This window comes from Echinops telfairi, unplaced genomic scaffold (genome assembly GCF_000313985.2).
Source record: "Echinops telfairi isolate 266 unplaced genomic scaffold, ASM31398v2 ScPeMD7_7457;HRSCAF=8495, whole genome shotgun sequence".
Classification (NCBI taxonomy): Eukaryota; Metazoa; Chordata; class Mammalia; order Afrosoricida; family Tenrecidae; genus Echinops; species Echinops telfairi.
Genome location: NW_022111357.1, coordinates 13,809,146 through 13,830,929, shown reverse-complemented (window position 1 = coordinate 13,830,929; position 21,784 = coordinate 13,809,146). Strand labels below are relative to the sequence as shown.

The 21,784-nt window shown below is 47.8% G+C and overlaps 1 protein-coding gene and 2 non-coding genes across 11 annotated transcripts in view; all 3 read right to left on the bottom strand.

Moving 5' to 3' along the window:
* Positions 1 to 4,205: 4,205 nt before the first annotated feature.
* The window catches only part of PUM1 (pumilio RNA binding family member 1), a 142,222-nt gene continuing 124,643 nt past the window's right edge, over positions 4,206 to 21,784 (bottom strand). For 7 of the 9 annotated variants that reach the window (XM_045298777.1, XM_045298776.1, XM_004705031.2 and 4 more), the window contains 6 exons: positions 21,293 to 21,427; positions 18,199 to 18,336; positions 15,089 to 15,214; positions 13,201 to 13,322; positions 10,130 to 10,322; positions 4,206 to 6,057 (listed from right to left, as the gene is read on the bottom strand). In XM_045298777.1, coding sequence (XP_045154712.1) covers positions 5,926 to 6,057; positions 10,130 to 10,322; positions 13,201 to 13,322; positions 15,089 to 15,214; positions 18,199 to 18,336; positions 21,293 to 21,427 — 846 coding nt within the window. In that variant the 3' untranslated portion in view covers positions 4,206 to 5,925. The remainder of the gene's footprint in view (positions 6,058 to 10,129; positions 10,323 to 13,200; positions 13,323 to 15,088; positions 15,215 to 18,198; positions 18,337 to 21,292; positions 21,428 to 21,784) is intronic. The other 2 variants (XM_045298779.1, XM_004705034.2) reach the window with 1 other exon arrangement.
* LOC115872771 lies at positions 9,290 to 9,374 on the bottom strand. The gene has a single exon (XR_004048019.1). It is a non-coding gene; the product is annotated as a small nucleolar RNA SNORD103/SNORD85 (small nucleolar RNA).
* On the bottom strand, positions 20,343 to 20,427 carry LOC115872770. The gene has a single exon (XR_004048018.1). It is a non-coding gene; the product is annotated as a small nucleolar RNA SNORD103/SNORD85 (small nucleolar RNA).

The following is a 21,784-nucleotide window of genomic DNA, read 5'->3' as shown; positions in this document are numbered from 1 at the left end:
TGATGAGTTCCCCCTTTCTCCCTCTTCCTGCCACCATTCCCCTACCCTCATGTCAATACTCCCACTATTGTTCCTTAGGGTTTGGAGAGCTCTTATTTGTACCAATGTGTGTACTCTGGTCTAGCTGGATTTGTAAGGTAGAACTGGGCCATGGTAGTGGGGGCGGGGGGAGAGGAAGCATTCAGGAACTAGAGGAATGATGTGTTTCATCGGTGCTATACTCCACCCTGGTTGAATCATCCGTTCCTTGTAACCTTTCTGTGGGGTGATACCCACTTGTCTACAGATGGGCTTTGAGTCTCCACTCCAACCCACCTCTTTCACATGGATATAATTGTTTTGGATCTTTTGATACCTGATACCTGATCCTGTCGACACCTCATGATCACACAGGCTGGTGTGCTTCTTCCATGTGGGCTTATTTGCCTCTTGGCTGGATGGCTGCTTGTTTAACTTCAAGCCTTTAAGACCCTTTAGATGCTATATCTTTTGAAAGCCGGGCACCACCAGCTTTCTTCACCACATTTGCTTATGCACCATTTTGTCTTCAGCAATTGTGTCGGGAAGGTGAGTATCAAAGAGTGCAGGTTCTTAGAACAAAGTGTTTTTGTGCTTAGGGAGGCCTTGAGTAGAGGCCCAAAGTCTGTCTGCTATCTTAATACTTAACATATAAATATATGTACATTGGCCTCTATCCCTTTCTTTATAAACTAATATATTTACAAATATACATGCCTATCGCTAAATAGCTTTTGCCTCCTACTTCTTTCCTCTATTTCCTTTCACCTTCCTCCGATCCCGCTGTCATGCTCACCCTCCATTCGGCTCTCAGTAATTCCTCTCGGATACATTGCACTAGGTCAAACTCCACCGGGCATTATACGCCCTCCTCACCATCAATTTTAGATCTCTTGTTGTTCCCTTATTCCTGAGTTTGTTGGCTCCCTGCTCCCCCTCCCCACCTCCTCCTCTCCCATGTCCCCCTGGGACCGCTGGTCCGTTGTTTTCTCCTTGAAATTGTCTGTCCAGCCTATCTCACCTAGAAAGACATCGGGCAAAGGAGAAAAGAAGCAATCGATAGAATTCCATCTTGCTTGGACACACAGTCAGTGCTCGTGTTGAGTAAATTCATTGCACAAGACCTCCTCAGTGTTGGAAAGCAGGGTCATTGCCATGAGGACTAAGATGAGCCTGACCCAAGCCGTCGTATTTTCCATGGACAGTGAATAAGGACCGCAGAGGAATCAGTGCACTTGAATTGTGGTGCTGGAGAAGAATATTGAAGTCCCAGGGACTGCTAAAAGGACAAACCCATCTGTCTTGGAAGATGAATGGGCAGAATGCCCCTTAGAGGCCAGGACGGCGAGACTTCGCCTGACACACTCTGGACATCTTGTCAGGAGAGGCCAGTCCCTGGAGAAGGACATTAGGCTTGGTGGAGGGCCAGCTGAAAGAAGGAATGGACTGGCTCATAGGCTACCAGGGTTCCTGAACTAACTTCCAAAATATTTTTCTTTGTGCGACATCACCCTCGTGTGGCTACAGCAGATCACTACATAAAGTGACAGGTTTTTTTGTTTTGGTTTGGGGGGGGGGCAGTCTCCCGCCAACCCCGATTCCCAAAAAGGATGGTTCTCTTCTCAGTATTTTACCACCTCAGTAAGAGTAGACAGCTGTACAGGGCTGGAGAGAGAGCAACCGCCGGATGGCACCGTCTTCTATGACTCCTCCATCCTTTCCTGCCATGGTTCTCAACCTTCCTCATGCCAAAGTGACCTGTTCGTACAGTTCCTCACGTTCTGGTGACCCCCCATAGGGGTCGCGACCCACAAGTTGAGAACCACTGCTTTATTGGCTCCCTGTGTGGCTTGGGGAGGACGAGTGGTGTAGCTGTTACCAGGAGGGCTGCTCATTACATGGTGAGCAGTTGCAACCAGCCCCTCTGAGGGAGAAAGACGGGGCTTTCTACCCCCGGAGAGTTAGTCTCCTCCGAAAGTCACAGGGGCAGGTCTACCCCCCGCCCTTGACACAGGGTAGCTATGAGCTGGCCTGGACTTGATGGGAGGGTTTGGTTTGGCGGGGGAAGTAAAGTCCTCTCACTGGGTCTCAAACTCCTCATTTGCATAGAGCTGCTGCCTATCCATTTCTAAGGTGGCTGGTGACACAGTGGAGGGCTGGGCCTGGACGGAAACCCACCGTTGTCCCCAGGTGCCAAGTTCATGCCACAGGAACCTGCAGGGGGCGGTTCTGTTCTGTCCTGATGGGTCAGAACCACAGCTGACTCTCAGGGTCTGGGGAGGCCCACGGGAAGCCTGGCTAGGTAGGGGTTCCACAAGCCGCCAGGCCCTGTGTTCACCAGGGCACCGACAAAGGGTGGTGGGCCCCCGGAGTAGGCTGGAGGGCAGCCTGGGACACCGAGCCTGGGGAAGACTTTGGTGACAGTGGAGAGTAGAGGCCACCCGCTCCCCCACTGAGCCCCGAGTCCAGTGCTGCAGGGGGAGGGTCTGCCCAGCACCCGCCCGGCTTCCTGGTGCGCCCAGACTCGCATCTGTTTCCGCGTCTGCGAGAAGGGGCACTGTGACAGAGGAGAGCACCCTGGAGACCATTTATCAGGTCCCTGCGCCAGGGTGGGGTGAAACTACCGGTGCCCTCATTCCGTTTCATCCCCACAGCTATCCGGCGGCAGTGCCAGTGCATCACGGTGATCCTGACGCACAGCAGGCCCGTGTGCGCAGGGCCTGTCTAACTGCCCCATCGGATTTGCAACGAGTGACCTTCCTTCCAGAAGCAGACTGCCACACTGTGCGCGGGCACGTCTGGGTGCCTTCAAGCCCCCAGGCTTCTGGCTAGTGGGGACACTGGAGGAGTGTGCACCGCCAGGGTGCCCGTACCGCTGCCACAGGTACTTGGCAGAGCAAGTGGACCTCAGAGAAAAACCGATTCCTACTCAGGGCAGCCCTTTAGGACCCCATAGAGCCCTATAGGATCCATGGGGGTTCTGAGGCTGGGAATCTTCCCAGAAGCAGACGGTGGCCCAGAGGGACCCTGGGAAAGGTTTCCAGGGTGGCAAACCCTTCCGGGAGCAGATCGACTCTGCCATAGGGTTGGCGCAACTCAGGGCCCTGGTGGCAGTGAGGTCCATAGTTGGAAACCACCAGCTGTCCCTTGAGAGAAATGGGAGGCTTTCTACTGCAGGAAGCAGGCCCGGATGCTCACGGGGCAGTTCTCCTCAATCCGATAGGGTCACCATGACAGGAACAGGCAGTCGGTCTTCCTCCTGAGGAGCGGTTGGCGGGTATGAGCCCCGCCACCTTGCGGTTAGAGGCCACGTCTAAACTGCACCACCACCAGACGGGATCCAGATGAAATCCCAGATCTGACTCAAAAGCCTGCATGCACCGGATATGAAGTCAACACAGGATGGAAGTGCTTCGCTGAACACTCAGACCACGAGCACCAGCATCCAAGTGCCCGGCACAGCGGTGCGGAGCCCCAAGCATCAGGTGACTGTTCCACCCTTTGCACTTAGCTCACCAGTGGCATCTGCCAAGGACACTAAGTCTGTGACATGAGGAGAGCCGGCCAGCGAGTCTCTTCCCTGTTGACCAGTGCCCAGCTAGGAACCTGGGACACTGGGTCAGTGGCGGAAGCCGGGTCAGAGGGTCCATCCAGAGCCACCTGCACAGCCAGGCCAGGGCCACCCACGGACCTGCGTGCAGGGGAAGGGCTGGGGAGCAGCAGCAGCATAGAGCCTGCCTCCTGCCCAGAGGCGTGAGTCAAGTTCCTTCTAAAGGTGGCATGGTGGGTGTGGACTCCCACTACCCTGCTACCCCGGGGCCTCCCAGGCTGAGCCCTCTCTGACTGGGCCGAGGTGTAGGAGGAGAAGGGCAGCTTAGGCGTGGGGACAGTGGGGCAGGAACGGGGTGAAGGGAGACGCGGAGAGCTGCCCAGTGACTCCTCTCTGCCTGCATCTGACTCTGCTGAGGGACAGAGACGAGGCCAGGAGAGAGACCTGGGGGTCAAGGCTCCAGGGGATAAACATTCTGATAGTTGGAAGAGAAGTTGGATTTGTGCATGGAACTGCCTTGCTGTTTAAGCCGAACACCTTAAAAAAAAAAGAAGAGTCCTTTCAAATTGAGGGGTCAAGTCAGGTCAGGGCTGCGCTTGGGCATTCGACTGGGGGAAGAGTTTTAAAAAGCACAAACTCAGATTTCAAAGTTCTGTATTTTTTAAAATAAAGGTCACACATTGTTTAGAGACAATCTACACAAGAGTTACAAAAAATAGTTGCCCAGGCATAAGCATACACAGGTTTGTTAATTATACACATATGGTTACAAGTGTGCTTGCAAAAAAGTTCATTGGAAATATACACAAGGCTCTGGAAATGTACACCGTGTAGTGTTACAATTCTATATTCAAACAAGGAAAATTGACAGTATGTTACATTCACTTACAAGTAGACAAAATGCAAAATACAGTTCATCTTCTGTACAAAAAGGAAGGGCAATTCACACTTTACAAGGTGAGGCCTCTGACCGAGGAAAGCTAGGGCAGGGCTCAACTTTTGCACGTCCTTCTGCCTGTCACAAAGTAAGCAAAACATTACTTCTTCAGGATAAAAAAACACAAATGTGAACTGAATCATCGAGTAACATTTAAAAGGATCTCGCTACTGTAGGACTAGATGACAAATAAAACCAAGCTAAGTTGTTGTTTTTTAATTCATTTTAAACATTAACTAGGCTGTATAAAGAACATTTATTCCTTCAAAAGAAAAAAAAATTTACTTCTGGTTGAAATTACAATTTACAATATACAACACTATATGCTACTACCGTAAAAGGCGTGACTATACACTGAGTGCACGGGGCTGGCTAATTCTCTTTTCTTACCAAAAAACGTGTTTTATGTTGATTCAAACTTCTCCACATTTACATTACAGGTATACAAATGTACAATTGTACAATCAAAAGTATGTTCGACTACTAGGGTACATTATAGATACAGATTAGACATCAAAACAAGAAAATACTACAAATTTGTTTATATGCAAAGTCTACACCAAGTTTACACTATATATTTATAGAAGCAAGACCAAAAGCAGAGTTGGATTTCTTTTTCTCATGCTAAAGAATCAGATTTTGCCTTTCCATGTTAACAGAAAAAAATCCAGCTGGTGGTATCGACAGCACCCGCCCAGCCGTGAAAGACTCCCTGGGTGCTCCCACCGCCGCCTCCTGCACAGACAGACAGCGCACACTAGCCCTGTCTGCTTAAGACAGCCTCCCGAAAAAGCCAGTTGTAGAAATTTCATAAACTCAGGGTCATAAACTGGAGCTTTAGCAACTCTGAAACGGTTTTCATTTTATATATATATGTATATATATGTATGTATATCTTTTTATCTTTATAAACAGTGTTAAATGCCAGCCTGGGGTCATTTAACTAAAATTCAAACTTCTCAGGTTTTTTTATGCCATTTTTGTTTTTTAATAAAATGAGGATGGGGAAGAGCTATTTGCAAAATTTGCCAGCGAGGCAAATGAGTTAAAAACCTTTTTTGTTTTCTTTTTTAAACTTTTTTTGTTAAATCAAGCGCCCTGACAGTGCCCACGCAAGGCCTATAGATACACAGTGGACAAAGACATGGCCCCGTGGACACAGGTGACCTATGTACAAGTACCCACACCAGTAAAACAGCAGGGCATCGGTCAATTAAAAAAAATAATTAGTACATGTTATGCGTAATAAAATTAAACAAATTTACAAAGGCTTTTCCACGTGTGGATTTGATCCTGTTTTTGGAGGGTAGTCCTGGAGCGATCGTCACCCGTCTCAGACCTGGAGCGAGGGCGTCTCTGGTTGCTGGCTGGGTCACCAGTGGGTCAGTGAGGTCAGCGGGGAGGGAGCAGGGGCACCGGCTCAGATGATGCCGTTGGGGGGGCCGCAGATGGGCCCCAGGTCAACGCCGTTCTTCATGTAGTACTTCTCCAGCTTGGCTAGGATGTGCTTGCCATAGGTGTACTTACGAAGAGTTGCAATGTGTGGTCGGATCTGGGAAAGGAGAGTCTGGGTCAGACGTGGCCAGAGATGGTTCCACGACACTCCATCCCAGCACTGCCCCCACGTCCACGCACCCAGCCTGGAGCAACCCTCCCCTCCCCCCCAGGCTCAGCAGGACAACCGACCTCGGGGTCTTTGGGGCCTACCCCGAGAGCAGAGGGAGGAGGGGCACTCTGCAGGCTGGCTGGCCACCCCCAAGACACACAGTACCCTGACTGCCCAATCATGCTATGGTACCTGCTCCTGGGCCTAGCCAAGCCCAGACCTCCCAACCGCTGGCAGTCTACTCCAGGGCACCCACGGAATCCCGAGCTCACCACTGGGCCCACCCTGGAGCGCAGAGCTGACTGGCAGTTCTGAGCCAGGCCCTGTGAGTCAACCTCTGAATTGCCCCTCAAAGCGGGTGTGACCTGGATTAAGCCCCTGGTGAATCCCGATCCCAGACTAGGGATGTGAACGGCCTTGCTAATATGCAGAGAGCATTGGAAAGTAGATTGTTACAGACAGAGTTAGGATAAAATTCACTTGATCTCCCTTATGGCTCATTTAAATTTACTCTAGCTTTTACTATTTTCTGCTGAGATGTTTTACTTTGTTGTTCTTGTTTTTTGTTTGTCTTTTAAAACTATTTTCCTATATATGAAATCTAGGATCGGTATATCTATAGGGGCAGTAACTGGAGACCCAGAACAAAATCATACCCAATATGAATTGGGGTGTGTGTTGGGGGGTGCGCAGGCATAAAGCACCATGGAGTGGAGACCCAATGCCCATCTGTTGACAATTGGACATCCCCTCACAGAGGGGTCACAGGGAAGAGACGAGCCAGTCAGGGTGCAGTATAGCACCGATGAAACACAACTTTCCTCTAGCTCTGTGGTGCTTTCTTCCCCCCACTCTCATGACCTCAGTTCTACCTCACAAATCGGATAAGACCAGAGCATGCACACTGCTACAGATAAGAGAATCCAGGATAGATAAACCCTTCAGGGCCAACAAGGAGAGTAGAGATACCAGGAAGATTAGGGGAGGTAGGGGAGGGAAGAGGGGGAATCGATCATAAGGATCAACCTATAACGTCCTCTCAGAGGGACCAATAACAGAAAATTGGGTGGGAGCGATGGAGGACGATGTAAAATATGGAAATAATAATCTAACTTATCAAGGGTTCATGAGGGAGGGAGGGCGGACAGAGGAAGAAATGGGGAGCTGATATCGGGCTCAAGTGGGAAGAGAATGCTTTGAAAATAATGATGGTGGCACATGTGCAAATGTGCTTGACACACTGGATGAATGCATAGATTATGATAGGAGATGTAAGAGCCCCCAATAAAAGTATTTTTTAAAATAATAATGAGGAAAAAAATCAGGAAATATTAAAAAATAGGACCAATTAAAAATGTATCAAAAGGCCAGTCAAATGATAATGTACTGTATTTTAACCTAATTACATCTGCCACAATCAGGGTTGGGAAAAATAAAGAAACCCAACAAACAAAATAAACTAACCACAGAAAATTATGTGGAACAAAAGAAACAAAAATCCAGGTGCTCGGAGGATGGCAGGGAGGCCGGGCATGAATGGGGAGCCCAGCACGACGACCAGGAGGGGCACGGATGACGATGACGGTGGACACTGTACAACTCTTCTCCATGGGACTGGACTACAGAACCGAGAGCGGATTATATGCCAGTAACACTGTTGGGAGCTCAATGCATAAATAGGCTCTCAGACTGTCAGGTATTTAGCAGGGATCAGAGCACGAGTGCAGCCCCTCCTGACCCCGCGTGCTCCCAGGACTCTCTGCTCCTGCCTACCTCCGCAAGCACTCTGGCTGCCACTGCCTCCACGTGTTGCACAACCACTGGTCCTCCCAGAGACAGGGAGGTGCTGCCCTCTCCCCACCCCCACCCCCTGCTGCTCCTAGGACACGCAGTTTTTGTGTGTTAGCTATGTCCTCCAAACAACAAGAGAGTCAAACAGGTCTCGAAACCACTGGCACTCGCTCAGGTCACAGACTCGGATGAGACTTTACCCTCAGCCAAGAGCTGATTCCGGCCCGGCACTGTTGACAAGCAGTGCTCACTTGGACAGCCACGCTGCAGGGCTGTCCCACCAACTCCAGGGCCGTGTTTCGCTTTTGTGCCCCACCTCCGCCAGGCTGTAGTGTGGACAAATGTACCCAAGAAAGCCACCTTTGCTTTTGGCAAAGATATCTCCAGAAACTAGGTGATGTGCTAAATCCACCTCTGATAAGCTGGCAGTGGCAAGTGAGGAAGCCAGGTGCCTAAGCTCTATAATTTCCTCTTCCAGACCTGTGCCAACCCACACACACAGTGCAAGTCCACACACACAGCAGTGGTTTTAAGGTGCCCTCTCTCCTAAAAGGTCAACTCCTAGTGGTAAGAGATGTGAATGCACTCGGGAATTCATGGCGTTCTTCCTGAGAAACCCCCTCAGCTGCGTAAGCAGCCCTGGCTGCCTTTCTAAGTAACAGCACCAGTAGCAGGTAGTGGTGAAAAGACGGCAGCTCTCAATTCTGTTCATTCCACGTGAAGCCCAAGTCACCACCGTTCTTTGTCTGGGCCACCGTCCTGCCCACCTGCTCTCAGTTCTCTCCCACGATGCCCACTGCTGCCAAGGCTGCTCACAGTCCCCGGGCACACAGTACAACTCGCTTCACAGCAGCTGGAGCCACAGACCTTGTGGTCAGCAGCCCAACACCTAATCCATGAAGCCACCATGGAGTCTTCATCCAAAACACAAATGTTTTTTTAAAGAGGGGAAGGAAGGTCCTCAAAAAACTAGTAGAAAAGCAGAATCAGGCCAGTGGAATTTCCCCATAAACTGTTTAAAGCCCCTGGTATCTAGCCGGGGCTGTTTCTAGCCTGTACATACCATGTTCCTCTGCATGGGAAGACTCAGGGTTCCAGTCACCGGGAGCCTTTTTGTAGTCACATCAGCAGAGGCCCCTGCCACATCGCCTCGTGGCCCCACCGTTCCCCAGTGACACTGGAACTGCACACCATCTGCCACGTTTATCAATAGGACAGCTGTGCGGAGAGCATGCCCAGGGCGGATGAAGGGAGGGCTGTGGAGAGAGCGTTCACTCTACTCCCACAGGGCAGTGTGTGTAAGGGGCTCTCAGCCCGCCTTCAACAGCCATCAGCTCCACCAATGCAGCTTGTTGTCTGTGTGAACTGCAGGCCGGCGGGTGCCTTGTCTGGCTCAGAACTTGAGTCCATAACAAAGATTCTCATTATCGAACTTTGTTCTCAGTGAGGGCAAGTGGGTCATCACTGCCAGACAATGGCCACCTCTTTGGACGAGAAGGGCCCAGGGAACCCAGAGACTGAAGCTTTAGACAGAAGCACCCACAGATTTTCAGTTCTGCCTGACATAAGCACAGCTACAGGATGCCAGCCTGCCTGTCGGTGTGGTTTGCTTTCTGGGCCCTGGGGTCTGTGTGGGGCCAGTTGGACCTGCTGTTGACCAGGCCCTGGGTCTCTCCAGCTGCTATCTGGGTGAGTTCCTGACCATTAGAGTCCGATTTTGGTTCCTTTTCCTCCTGCCTAGCAACTCCTTCACCTTGACTTCTCCTGCAAAGCCTTCCCTTCAAGACCCTGGGGCAAAGGCTCCAGACCCCTCCCAGGCCCGCACTGCTCTGCCACTGTCCTTCCCACCAGCTCTCTCCGAGGGGCATCAAACCTGTCCCTTCCCTCTGGGCCTGCACGCTAGGCAGGCAGGCAATGGTGAATGCTGGTAGAGTCCGTGAAGAAGAGAGAGGAGGGCAAACCAGCAAAGACGCAGGCTATTGTTGGCCTGACGGGCTGCTCTCAGGGCTCGGGAGCATCAGAGGGGTTGGGATGGGCCCGAAGATCAATGAAATGCCTGATGGCGGCCGAGTCCGAGACTTTCCCACCTGCGGGTTACTGATGACGGAACAGTGGCCAGTCCAGTGATAAGCACCTCATCAGAGGCACTGATGACAGCCTTGGTGGTTTAGGGAAGGGAAGTCACCCAGGCCTTGCACCCTCCTGGGAGCCATCCACCCTAGCCTACCTTATGCATGACAATTTTCCGCTGGGCGGGCTCAGCCACATCGATCATCTTCTGGACCACGTAGTTGGCATACTGGTCCTTCATCATGGTGTATAAGGCACTGTGGGGACCGTCGTTCACGGAGCACACCTCATCGATGAGCACGGCACGCTCTGTCCGTGAGGCATGAGTGACACACTTCTCTACAACGTTGCTGCAATGAGACAGGAGAGGAGCCTGGTGGGCTGTGGCTTGCTCCGCTCCTGCCCTACCAGTGCCAGCAGGGAGCACCCACCAGCATCTTCAGAGGGTTAGTTCATCAACTAGTTAGCACTATGAGGTTCTTGGCCTTTGGCACCTATGACCAAGTCACACCTGTAGCATTTGTGCCACCGCCTCATGTTGCCTCTTCAAGAGGAAGAAGATGATGCCAACTGGTCTACTGGCCTTTCATCACAGCGCTACACCATGTTACGAGAGACCACTGGTCTTCTCCACCGCCCTTCCGCAGGGTTCTGCTGCGGTCCTAGGTAGGAAGTGCTGCTTTCACCCTGGGGAATAAGCTGGCTCGAGATGCGTGATGCCAGTCAGCACCTCCAACTGTTCAGGCAAAGAGCTCCTTGTTTCTGAAAACTGTGGAGCTGGGCTGTATCCGCATCCCCAGTGAATCAAACACTTCAATGTGGTCCGAATTAAAACAGGACTGGCTGTTAAACCGGGTTGGGAACAGGGCTCTCTTTCTTGTAGGTGAGGGTCTCGATGCACAGAACCAACCCAACTTTCAAGAACTGCCGCAGGTAGATCAGTTACCAACACCCACTGAGTGATTGGTACCATTTGTCTTTGGTTTCTTCTGGGGTTGTTGAAATGGCAGTTCCCAACGCACTTATGGGTAGTGATTGAAACCAATCGAATGATTCTTTTCTCTTTTTTTAATAAAACTACCAGGTAAATATTTAAGTGACTTATCCACCATACTGTCCCAGGGTTAAGTCAAAAGTTATTACTTCAAAGCTCCACATCCCCTCCATCTACGTCAGTGGTTCTCAACCTGTGGGCCGCCTGATTCATAACTGTAGCAAAAGTACACTATGAAGGAGCAATGAAAATCATGTTATGGTTGGGGGGTCACCACACCATGAGGAACTGTATGAAAGGGTCGTGGCCTGAGGAAGCTTGAGAACCGCTGCTCTAGGTGAACACAATTCTGAAGGTGGTGTTTCCATCTCCATACCCTCCCTCAAAATGAGCCCCCGAGGCATGGGGTCAGCAAGCACTGGGCTGCTGACTGCAAAGCTGGCGGTTTGACCCTGCCAGGCAGACGTGCCGTCTGGGAGCGCTGTAGAGCAGCTCCACGCCGTCCTAGATGGCTGTTGTCATTCTGAATTGACCTGACAGGTGTGGAGTCAATCCCTCCCCAAAGAATTCTGCACCCTTGGATTTACAGCCTGTCAAAATAGTAGCTTTGACATCTTCAAAGAGCTTAAATCGTGTCTCTTTTCAATGCTCCCTGAGTTTGGGAAACAGAGGGAAGTTTAAAGGGTAAAGCAAGGCTGTAGGGAGGACTGGTTGAGTTTCCCAGGGAAATCTTGCCAAGATGGCCCTTGCTCATGAGTGACTGCAATACTGTGGTGGAAAAATTTCCTTGACATAACTTTCCTGGCCTTTTCCTCACCAATGCAAGCTTAAACGCCGCCTTCAGTTTAAGTCCTCCTCCTCATCCTGTGTCTTTTGAGAAAGTCTATCAAGACAGCCCTACGGAGGCCACAAAGTCACCGTCACCGTCACCGACTGAGCCGACCCCTCTGCCCAGCAGACCCCTGCAGCCCCGTCTTCTCAGGACCTGTTGTTTTCAGCAGGCACAGTAACTGTGTTCCTGAGAGAACTCGCCTACAGCCGCCCGCTCCTTGGAGGTGCTGGACAGGAACACCAGCTGCCACACTCTCCGACTGACCTGCCGGGCGTGCACGCATGCACATATGCACGCAGGGTCCATGTTGTGAACACCGATGGGGCTCTAGGAACAGCACCAAGCTAGTCCTTATTACCTTCCGGCTCTTCTGTCATCTCTACTCTGCTACTGAGCCCAGAGAGAACACTTCCTCCCATTCTTAGATTTAATTTACACTTTGTAGTTGCTACAATTTTAATTATCTACTGACATTTCCTACCCACTCCCCTTTTGGTATATATATATATTTTCATTTCCTACCACATCATTCATTACAAGCCTATTTTCCTTTAAATTCTTAAGTACAATTAAAATAGCTGTTTTTTAATACTCTGCTAAGTCCAATATCTGGGTCACCTTGAAACTGGCTTCACTGATTTTCTTTTTTCTTGCATACAGGTCACATTTTCCTGTTACCGAGACCTTGTGAATGACACAATGTAGAAACCCCAAAAGAGGACTAACTTCCCCCTTTGTTTAGTGTGGTTGATTGAGTTCAACTTAAATCCCTTCGAAATGCTAACCCGCCTCTGTCTTTTAAACAAACAAACAAAAACAAAACTCACTGCCACCGAGTCAATTCTGATGACAACCCTCTAAGACAGGGTAGCACTGCCCTTGTGGGTTTTCTAGACTGTAACTTTTTATGGGAGTAGAAAGCCTCATCTTTCTCCTGAAAAGCAACTGGTGGTTTAGAACTGCTCACCTTGTGGTTAGCAGCCTAGCACATACCCATACCACCAACAATACCTTTGGGTAGTGTATTAAAAAAAAAAAAAAGAATAAAAAGAAAGAAGGGGGGCGAGGGAAAGAATTTTTTAGTTTAAGCTTTCTTTTTTTCCCCCTTCTTTCTTTTCATTCTTTTTAAAAAAAAAACATTTTATTAGGGGCTCATACAACTCTTATCACAATCCATACATACATCAATTGTGTAAAGCACATTTGTACATTCATTGCCCTCATCATTCGCAAAACATTTGCTCTCCACTTATAAGCTTTCTAATAACTTAATGGTTTTATATTTGATTTTTACAGCTACGTGTACCTTGAAAAAAGCAACATCATTCCTTCTTCCTACACTTGAAATACTATTCAGTCCTCTCTGCAGGAAAACAGCGTCAGTGTAACTCAAAGCTCATACCTTGCAAATTTGTGCTGACTCAGCACAAGCACATTGCCTCGGATTTCTGCTACGATCTTGCTTTTATCTTCAGGGCGACCATGCTCCAACACGTGCTGGATCACGTAGTTTCCATACTGATCCTGTTTGAGACACAACAGAAAGAAAATGGATGCAAATCACTTCTGTGGGTGACCTAGGTCATCTCATATGAATCAACACTTATCCTTTACCCTATCATTACAAAGAGAGGGACGATAAAGTGGTATTTCTCTAAAAGGACAAATGTACAAAGGATTCATTAAATCTCGTCCAACAGAGAAAAATAACAGCCGAAACGCTAGGAAAAAAGACATATCTTACCTAAATAATACCAAGGTTACAATGTAAAAATAAAAGATTCTCTGTGAGTGAGTGACTGAGAGACTGACAGACTCTAAGAAGTAAAAATTTTAAGGAAAAAAATGACAATGCCAAATGATTTTGCCTCTGGGTGCTATTAGAAACACGAGTAGTTTGTTCCTACTTTCTACAAGTCCACATTTTTCAAGTGAATATTTAATACAATATTTGAGATTTAATATTTGACACCTCCCATCAAAGTAAAACAAAAACCGTGAACAACAATTTTTAAAAGCTTCAAAACAATACATTAAAAAATAGGAAATGCTCAAATGATTCAGAGTGTGGGGAAACTTTTAGTGACAGCAGAGAAAATCTCGGTGCTAGAAAGAAACTGTCTAAGCCAGTGACACCTACTCCTCACTGATCAGCTAGCGCCTGGCACAGTGATGATGTCGTACATCTGGCAGGAAGCAACACACGCCTAGGTTATGGGGTGAGAGTAACCCCAGCTCTGAGGGTTGGGTTATGCGTCCACTCGGCTGAGTCATGGTTCTCTGGGGCTTAGCAATGACGCAGCGATTTGGGAAGTTTTCTAGTGATGGTGTCGAGCTCCATCTTGTGATTGGATGTGGTCATCCTCCATTGTAGCACAATGCAGATTTCTACTTAACACCCTATCAACTGGAATCCCATTGTGTTGGTTAAGTGAGGAGTTGTTGTGCTGTTGTTAGAGGCCATCAAGCTGGTCCCAACTCACAGCAACCCTGTGCACAACGGAACAATCCCCAGTCCTGCGCCAGCCTCACAACTGTCCCGGGCCTGAGCTCACTGTTGCAGCCACCGTGTCACTCCATCCGGTCGAGGGCCCTCTGCCTTCTTTGGCACCCCTCCACTTTACCAAATCACGATGTCCTTCTCCAGGGACGGGTCTCTCCTGACCATCAATGTACCCAAAGTACTCGAGACAAAGTCTTGCCATCCTTGCCTCTAAGGACCACGCTGGCCATCTGTACTTCTTCCCAGACAGGTGGGTTTGTTCTTTTAGCAGTCCCTGGTACTTTCAATAATCTTCACCAGCACCACAATTCAAGCACAGATTCTTCTTCTTCTTTTTCCCCCACATAGATTCTAAATAGCTTCCCTAAGATACAGATAAAGAAGCCCCAGTGGTGCTGTGAATCAGAAATTAGGCTGCGAACCTTGGTGTCCACAGTTTAAATCCCCTCGGCCATTCCACAAGAGAAAGATGGGGTTATCTGTGCTTCCGCTTAGATTCACAGTCTAGGAGACTCTAGCTAACACATAAGGTTGCAATGAGTCAGAACCAACCCTCGGGCGCGGGTAGGTAAGACATAAATAGTCCACGACAGAGGTCTGCAACCTGTATGCCTGGCTCAGGACCCTATTCATTATCCAAACTCATAAAACACACTCAGCTCCTGCTAAGGGAAAGCCTCGACCAAAGGATTCAGTGGGCATTTCAAATACACCAACCATGACCTCCGCTGGAATGACACACGACCTCTGGGCCCACACCAGACCACAGAGAGTGCAGTGACCCTACCTGTACAAGTTGTTCTGTGTGCTGGTGAAGCTCCTCCAGAATAGGGAGTGTCTGGTCGGGAAGACAGTGCTCCAGGATCCTCTGAATCACTCGGCAGCCATAGGGATGCGTGGACAGAGCAAACACCTAGGCGTAGACAGACAAAGGAGAGGGTGTCCGAATGACAGCTGCCACTTTCAATGCTTCAGTGTGAAATCGTATATCCAGCACCCCACTGATCTGTACAGCAAACCTGAGGTTCTCGTGAGAACGGCAGTTCCTCAAGATTTCAATAATGTGCCTACAATTGCAGGAGCAGTAAAGGGCAGATTTTAATTCCTAATCGAACTCAAGAAGCCAAAACTCAAATTATGGCATCTAAATTCTGTCTACAAATTAGGAAGTCAGGGTGTGTGTGTGTGTGTGTGTGTGTGTTTTCAAAGAAATGCATAAATTCAGGTCTGAAAAGAATTTTCCCAAGAAGCCTGGAGAAGAACTCAGAACGAGTAAAGATGACCAAAGACCAGTGTCACAGGACAGCTTCTCCAAAAGACAGGACTAAACCCAAAGTGGAAGGAGCAAACCCTGAGGGCATCCACATAAGCACAATAAAAGGTCCTGAACTCAATGTTCTTTTCAATAGCATGTGAAAAGAAAATGTGTCTGTGCAGATATAAATCTCTCTTAGAATACGGTGCAGAACCCTGATGGTATAATGAGTTACGTCATCAGTTTGAAACCATCAGGAGCTCTGCTGAGAAAGATGAGGCTGTCTGCTCCAGCCAAGATTCATGGTCTCGGAAACCCACGGGTGCAGTGCTGCTCGGTCATGCCTGGTTGCTAGGAGTGGGAATGGACAGGGTGGCGCTGGGACGGAGAGAAGTGCACGGTACTTTTAAACATGATGGTACAAACAGGATACGGGGTTGTTTGCTTCTGCTAGGTTTTAGCTTTCGAAAAACCCACACAATTAAGATCTCTTTTTTTGCTCAAAATATTTCCAATATCACCTATAATATTGTGGGTTTCTGTGTAACATATTTATTCTGGTGTGTTTATGAAATTAAAAAAAAAAGTCCAACCCCTTGTTGTTGAACATCTAACTTACTACCCTTTGACCACTATATGAACAGTGCTGTGGTAGGAATGCGTTTATTTTATGTGGGCCCTTTGGTGCATGCAGGCAAACATTTCTCTAGATACACACCTTGGCCAGGAATGCGGAATCAGAGGAAATTTAAGTGCTGAAACTGGAAAGGTACAGCTCTGCTTCCCTAAAACAGCAGTGCCAGCGTATGTCTGCACTCATAACATGCCAGAGTCACATTCCTGTCAGCGATGACAATCAACAGGCAGAGAAATGTCTATCATATATGGCCTTATTTTGAATTTTCTCGATTGCTAATGGAACTATCTTTTCTTTGGGTCATCTGGCAGTTTGTGTTTCTTCTGTGAAATGTTTGATTTTGGTATATTTTGGCACTCGTTTGTATTGTTCTTTATAATTATGAATTCTTTATACAGTCTGGTTATCAACCCGTTACCAGTTTCATGTTATAAACATTCTCTCCCATTTGGTGGCTCAAGTTGTTATATGAGGGCAAATTAAAAAAAAACATTGCTATAAATTTTTTTTTTTTAATGTGAAGCTATTGTTCCTCAATACATCATCAATCTAGGTTGAGACACTTCTGAAAACAGTGTTTCCACCTCTCGGGTTCGTCTCCAGACAGAATCCCGAGTTTTTTGAATTATCCTTAAGGGGCTCAAATTATGTCCCTTATCAAGGTTCTTTGAGTTTGAGGGTCAAAAACAAGTCTGAACGGGCACGGCCAGGGAGCAGTTCCCACAGAAACCCTCAGGCCTCACGACACTCAAAGAAGAGGCTGTGCAGCACCGTCACGATGGGGGTGGGGAGAAACACCCTCGGCACAACTTTCATGGTCTTTTCCTGAAGACCAATACAGTTTGGAATTGCCCTAAAACTCCACGATATGTCATTAACCACCCCCTATGACCCCCAAAAAGCAATCCCACCACCTTCTTGAGCTGATCTCTCCTCCGTGAATGTTAACTGACCCAGCTGATCCCCTCAGAAGCCACGGTTCTGATGGAACCTTTTGGGAGGAGGGAAGCCTAACACAACGGTGTTGTTGAGAGAGTCTGTCCGTGGTCGTGCCCTGGCGGCAGAGGCATGTTCAAACACCTCTGTTTGGAAGAACCCATGTAGGTGCACACTGGAGCCCTGGTCGCAATTCCCTCGGGCTGATCCCTGTATGTTTCAATAAGGAAAACAGATCTATTCGTTTCCATTCCTACCCCACCACACATACTAATTAAGGAACTCCCAATAATCCCCGGGCTACATTCTCTATCTAGCTAACCACCACCATTAGGCAAGCTCTGGAGACAGAACAACCCTAAAGTCTCACTTGGACATAAGCTTAGTGGTGCCCAGCGAAGCCTACACACCCATGCGGTTGCTCCACGCTTCTGCCCTCTCTAGTAAAGAACCGTTTTCAGATGCCCACAAGCTGGGTAATGTTGACTCTCCTGTCTTGTCCAGTTTGGAATAATGTAAGAATATTGTCTTGTAATTTTTTTTTTCTTGTGGGGTGTTTTTATACCAAAAGAAAAACAAAACAACAACAAAAAACTCACACACAACTGCAGTCAATTCAAAGACAATTCTGGAAAATCATGGTTTCAGAAAATATCAAAAGTGTTTTGAGAGGAACAAAGAAGTTCATACAAAAAACACTAAAACAAGAAGTACCCTGTTATTTTAAAAATACATAGGTCACATGTGACCTGTTGGATTAGTTTAGTACATTATCTACATGTTGTAAAAGAACCATTAAGTGCTTAACGAATAGAATTCAGAAGGAAAAGACAATTGCCCATTAACATAAGGTTTAATCTTAAAACACTGAAAATAGCAACTGAAAAAAACAAACAAATAAACCACCTCCAACAATATGCCTCAGCCCCACCCCTGCATCCCCCATTCAGGGGACATGGGCAAGGGATTGACATGACTGGCAGGCCAACAAGGCAGCGCAGTCAAAACCGATCCTGCCTGTGCTCTGCTCACTAGGGGAGGGCCCGTCTCTGCTCCCTCGGGGGCTTACCTGCCCTTTGAACGCATCGATGATGAACTGCAGAGACTGGGGCTGCACACATTCGATGCATTTCTGCACCACGTGGTTGCCGTTCTGGTCTTTCACACACTTCAGGACGTGGCCATCCAGCTCCCGGACCATCTCGTTCTGTTGGGGTCAGAGAGAGCAAGTGCCAGCAGAGTCACAGCAAGCCAACGCCTGGACAAGAGTGTTCTCACCAACACACAGCCACTGAACAGGGATCGGTGACGATGGAAGGGAGACAACTCGGCATGGCAAAATCTGGCAAAAAGGAAGCTCTGTTGACACTGTGGGTTAAGCATTGGATTGCTGACTGCAAAATTCAAACCCATAGGAGAAAGATGTACAATCTCAGACATCTTAAGGAGCAGTTTCACTCTGTCCCATAAGGTCACTATCAATTAGAATCAATTCAATGCAAGGGGATTTGCACTTTTCCAGAGAGTATCCAACAGTGACTGGCCTCAAAATATGCTCCCTAATTTGCAAAAGACCTCTGTGAGATTTTTAGAAGCTGCAGCCATCTTAAAACAGAAAGGAGCCTACATCAAGTACATAATTCATGATCTTTTGGTATGAAAACCCTAAAAGACAGGCACAATTAACAATGATAACAAGTTAATACTTATGTAATGCTTACTCTGGATGGGGCACACCTCTATTTGCTTGACAGGTTTTTAAGTCTACAAATTACCATAACAGTTCCACGCACTAGGTATTATGAGAGAAGTCAGGGCAAAGATCATTTAAATGATTTGTTCAAAAGGACAGGCTTAGATTAGCCAAGATGCAAACCCAAGCAATCTGGTTCCAGCCATCTATGCTAACTTGATTATGTGTTCTCCCCAACCCTTCCCTCCTTCTCTCCGCCCCAGTGTATAGAAACCAACTGGGGATCAGAGGGATCTGACGGTTTTATTTTAAACTTAAACCTACAATTAGAAGGTGACTGAAGCAGATTTCTACTCCGGGTCTATGATTCCAGCATCTGTATTCACTCCCACCCCACCAGAAAGAAAGAGGAAGGATGACGGGAAAGAGAGAGGTTGGGGGACAAAAAGAGAGAAACGGGATTCTGGCTGAATGCACCAAACTCTCTATTTCTGCTCTCATGTATCTTGAGGCCAGACGACTGCACCAGGACGGAGCCCTGGTGCCCAACAGCCCAGTTTTCTCTGCTAAGTCTGTACGGATTAGAAGAATACAAGCACACGTGGAATGGCGACGGTTATATAGGCAATGCCTTAAATCCCTGAGATACTGAGTATGTCAAAGCAACTGAAAGATCATCTAATTAAAGAAATTTAAGATTAAAATGACAGCAACTGAAAAAGCAAATGGCGAAAGGCTTCGGCTATCTTCCTAAAGCAGGTGATCAATGTCAGAAGAGAGTAATTTACTCTGGAAATATAGTTAGGGGGATAAAGAGTAGAGAGTGGCATTTCTATAAAGATACAGGAAAAGAACGCTTATAACCGAAATGAACGGGAAATTGTTTTCCTGGAGCGAAAAGTGGTTAGTTAATTTCACCCAAAATAATGAGTTTGCATCTAGAAAATGGAATTATCTTTAGCAGAAAAAACAGTTTATGCCTAGAATAACATCAACACAGAAACTGGACCAGAAAAAGATACTTCAAAATGCAGGGTAAAATTCAGGACAGATATACAGGGAAGAGAAGAACAGAATATTAGAAGAAAGGAGAAAAACTACTTTAGCCAACCAATCAGAAAATGGTAACATTTTGAGGGTGTGAAACACAAAGCAAGTTATGTTTATGGATGAAGATAAAGACTAGAAAAAAATGCCTGGAAAATTGTCATTACTCTCTTTCCATTCAGCAAGTGGACATGTAGTCAATAATGCTAAGAAACGCCCATGTTCAAAAGAAACAAGAACATCACAAACAGGGTAGATTTAACTACCCAGGAAAAATCGCACGGATAATGAACAGTGACGCTCAGCAGGAACAACAGGTGAAGACCAAAAGTGGCTTGGCACCAAATGAGAATCACATGCCAATGGCGCTATCTAATCACTGCTGGCTGCCTGTCTCCAACGCCCTTCCACTCTTCTCCATGAGCTTCCCCCGTTACAAAGCTTGGCCTCACCTAAGTGGAGCGGGTGCCTTGTCTGGCTCAGAACTTGAGTCCATAACAAAGATTCTCATTATCGAACTTTGTTCTCAGTGAGGGCAAGTGGGTCATCACTGCCAGACAATGGCCACCTCTTTGGACTGGGCCGAGGGAGCCCAGAGGCTGAGGCTTCAGAGAAGTACCCACAGGCTTGTGGCAGCACCCGACACAAAGTTACAGGATGCACTGCCTGTCGGTGTGGTTTGCTTTCAGGGCCCTGGGGTCTGCGTGGGGCCAGTTGGACCTGCTGTTGACTAAGGTCAGGGGCCTCTCCAGGTGCTTTCTGGTTCAGTTCCTGACTCACAGCAGCCGAGTGTCAGATTTAGGTTCCTTTTTATCCTGCCTAGCGTCACCTTGGCCTTGACTTTTCCTGCAAAGTCTGCCCTCTAAGACCCTGAATGAGCCAGAAGCAACTGTTGTGTACTTCCACACGATCCATGAGCTCACCATTGTCACCTCTCTCAGAATGCATTCTCTGTGGATGGGGATCGGGTCTCAGTCAAGTCTTCCAGGCTAAGTCCAGGTGTTATGTCAACGTGCCAGGCCAGGCACTGCATGACACACACTAATGAAATGAATAAGGAAGAAAAATGGCAGCTGCCGTGGATCAAGATCAGGTTTGCTAGAATGTTCAGTGCAGGGTTTAAGAAAATGGCCACTCATTAGCACCTGACCTGTTTCGATTTTTTGCAAACAGAAAAGCTACCTATAAAATTGCATCTACTAACAAGTGGGCCCTGGTCAAAGAGATGACTGCCGGACACTTCACCCACAGTTAGTTTTACAGCAGTGATTGCACAGGTCATGCGTGCCATGCACAGTAAGGCAGCCACAGCCACCAATGCAAAGTGGAAAAGAAAACATCAGACCGACAGGTTGACACGGTTCACTCCACGGACCATGGGGAAACACCAAACACCAAGAGAAAAGTTAAAGGGGAAACTTACAATTACCTGCTGGTCTGCGGGAATAAATTCAAGAGCTTTCTGGATTACACGGCAGCCATACATCTGTAGCGCCAACGACAGGACGTGGCCTCGAATCCGCTCCGCCAAAGCCAGCTTCTGCTCCAGGCTGCCAAACTAGACATAATGTGTGGGTGAACACCATTACTCAGGCAGAGGGAGGAACCAGAAAAGTCCCTAGTCGTCATTGGTGTGACCTCTTTCAGCCTGTTGTAACCTCTTGGCCCCATGCTGTTTGGAGCCAGCAGTTTTCAGGGGTAAGTTCACTACTACTAACATCTGACTACGCAACAGCATTAGTATTTAGTCTTAAAAGTTACCATGTGTGAAGTCACTGTCTATTAGGTGTTTAGACAATGATTGGGGGGATCCAAGGGCTTCTGGCAGTGTATCTACAGCAATCTGGGGTGCTTGGGGGGTCACAGGTTGAAATGCTTCTCTTTCATCTACAGTCACCTTACACTGAAGCACATC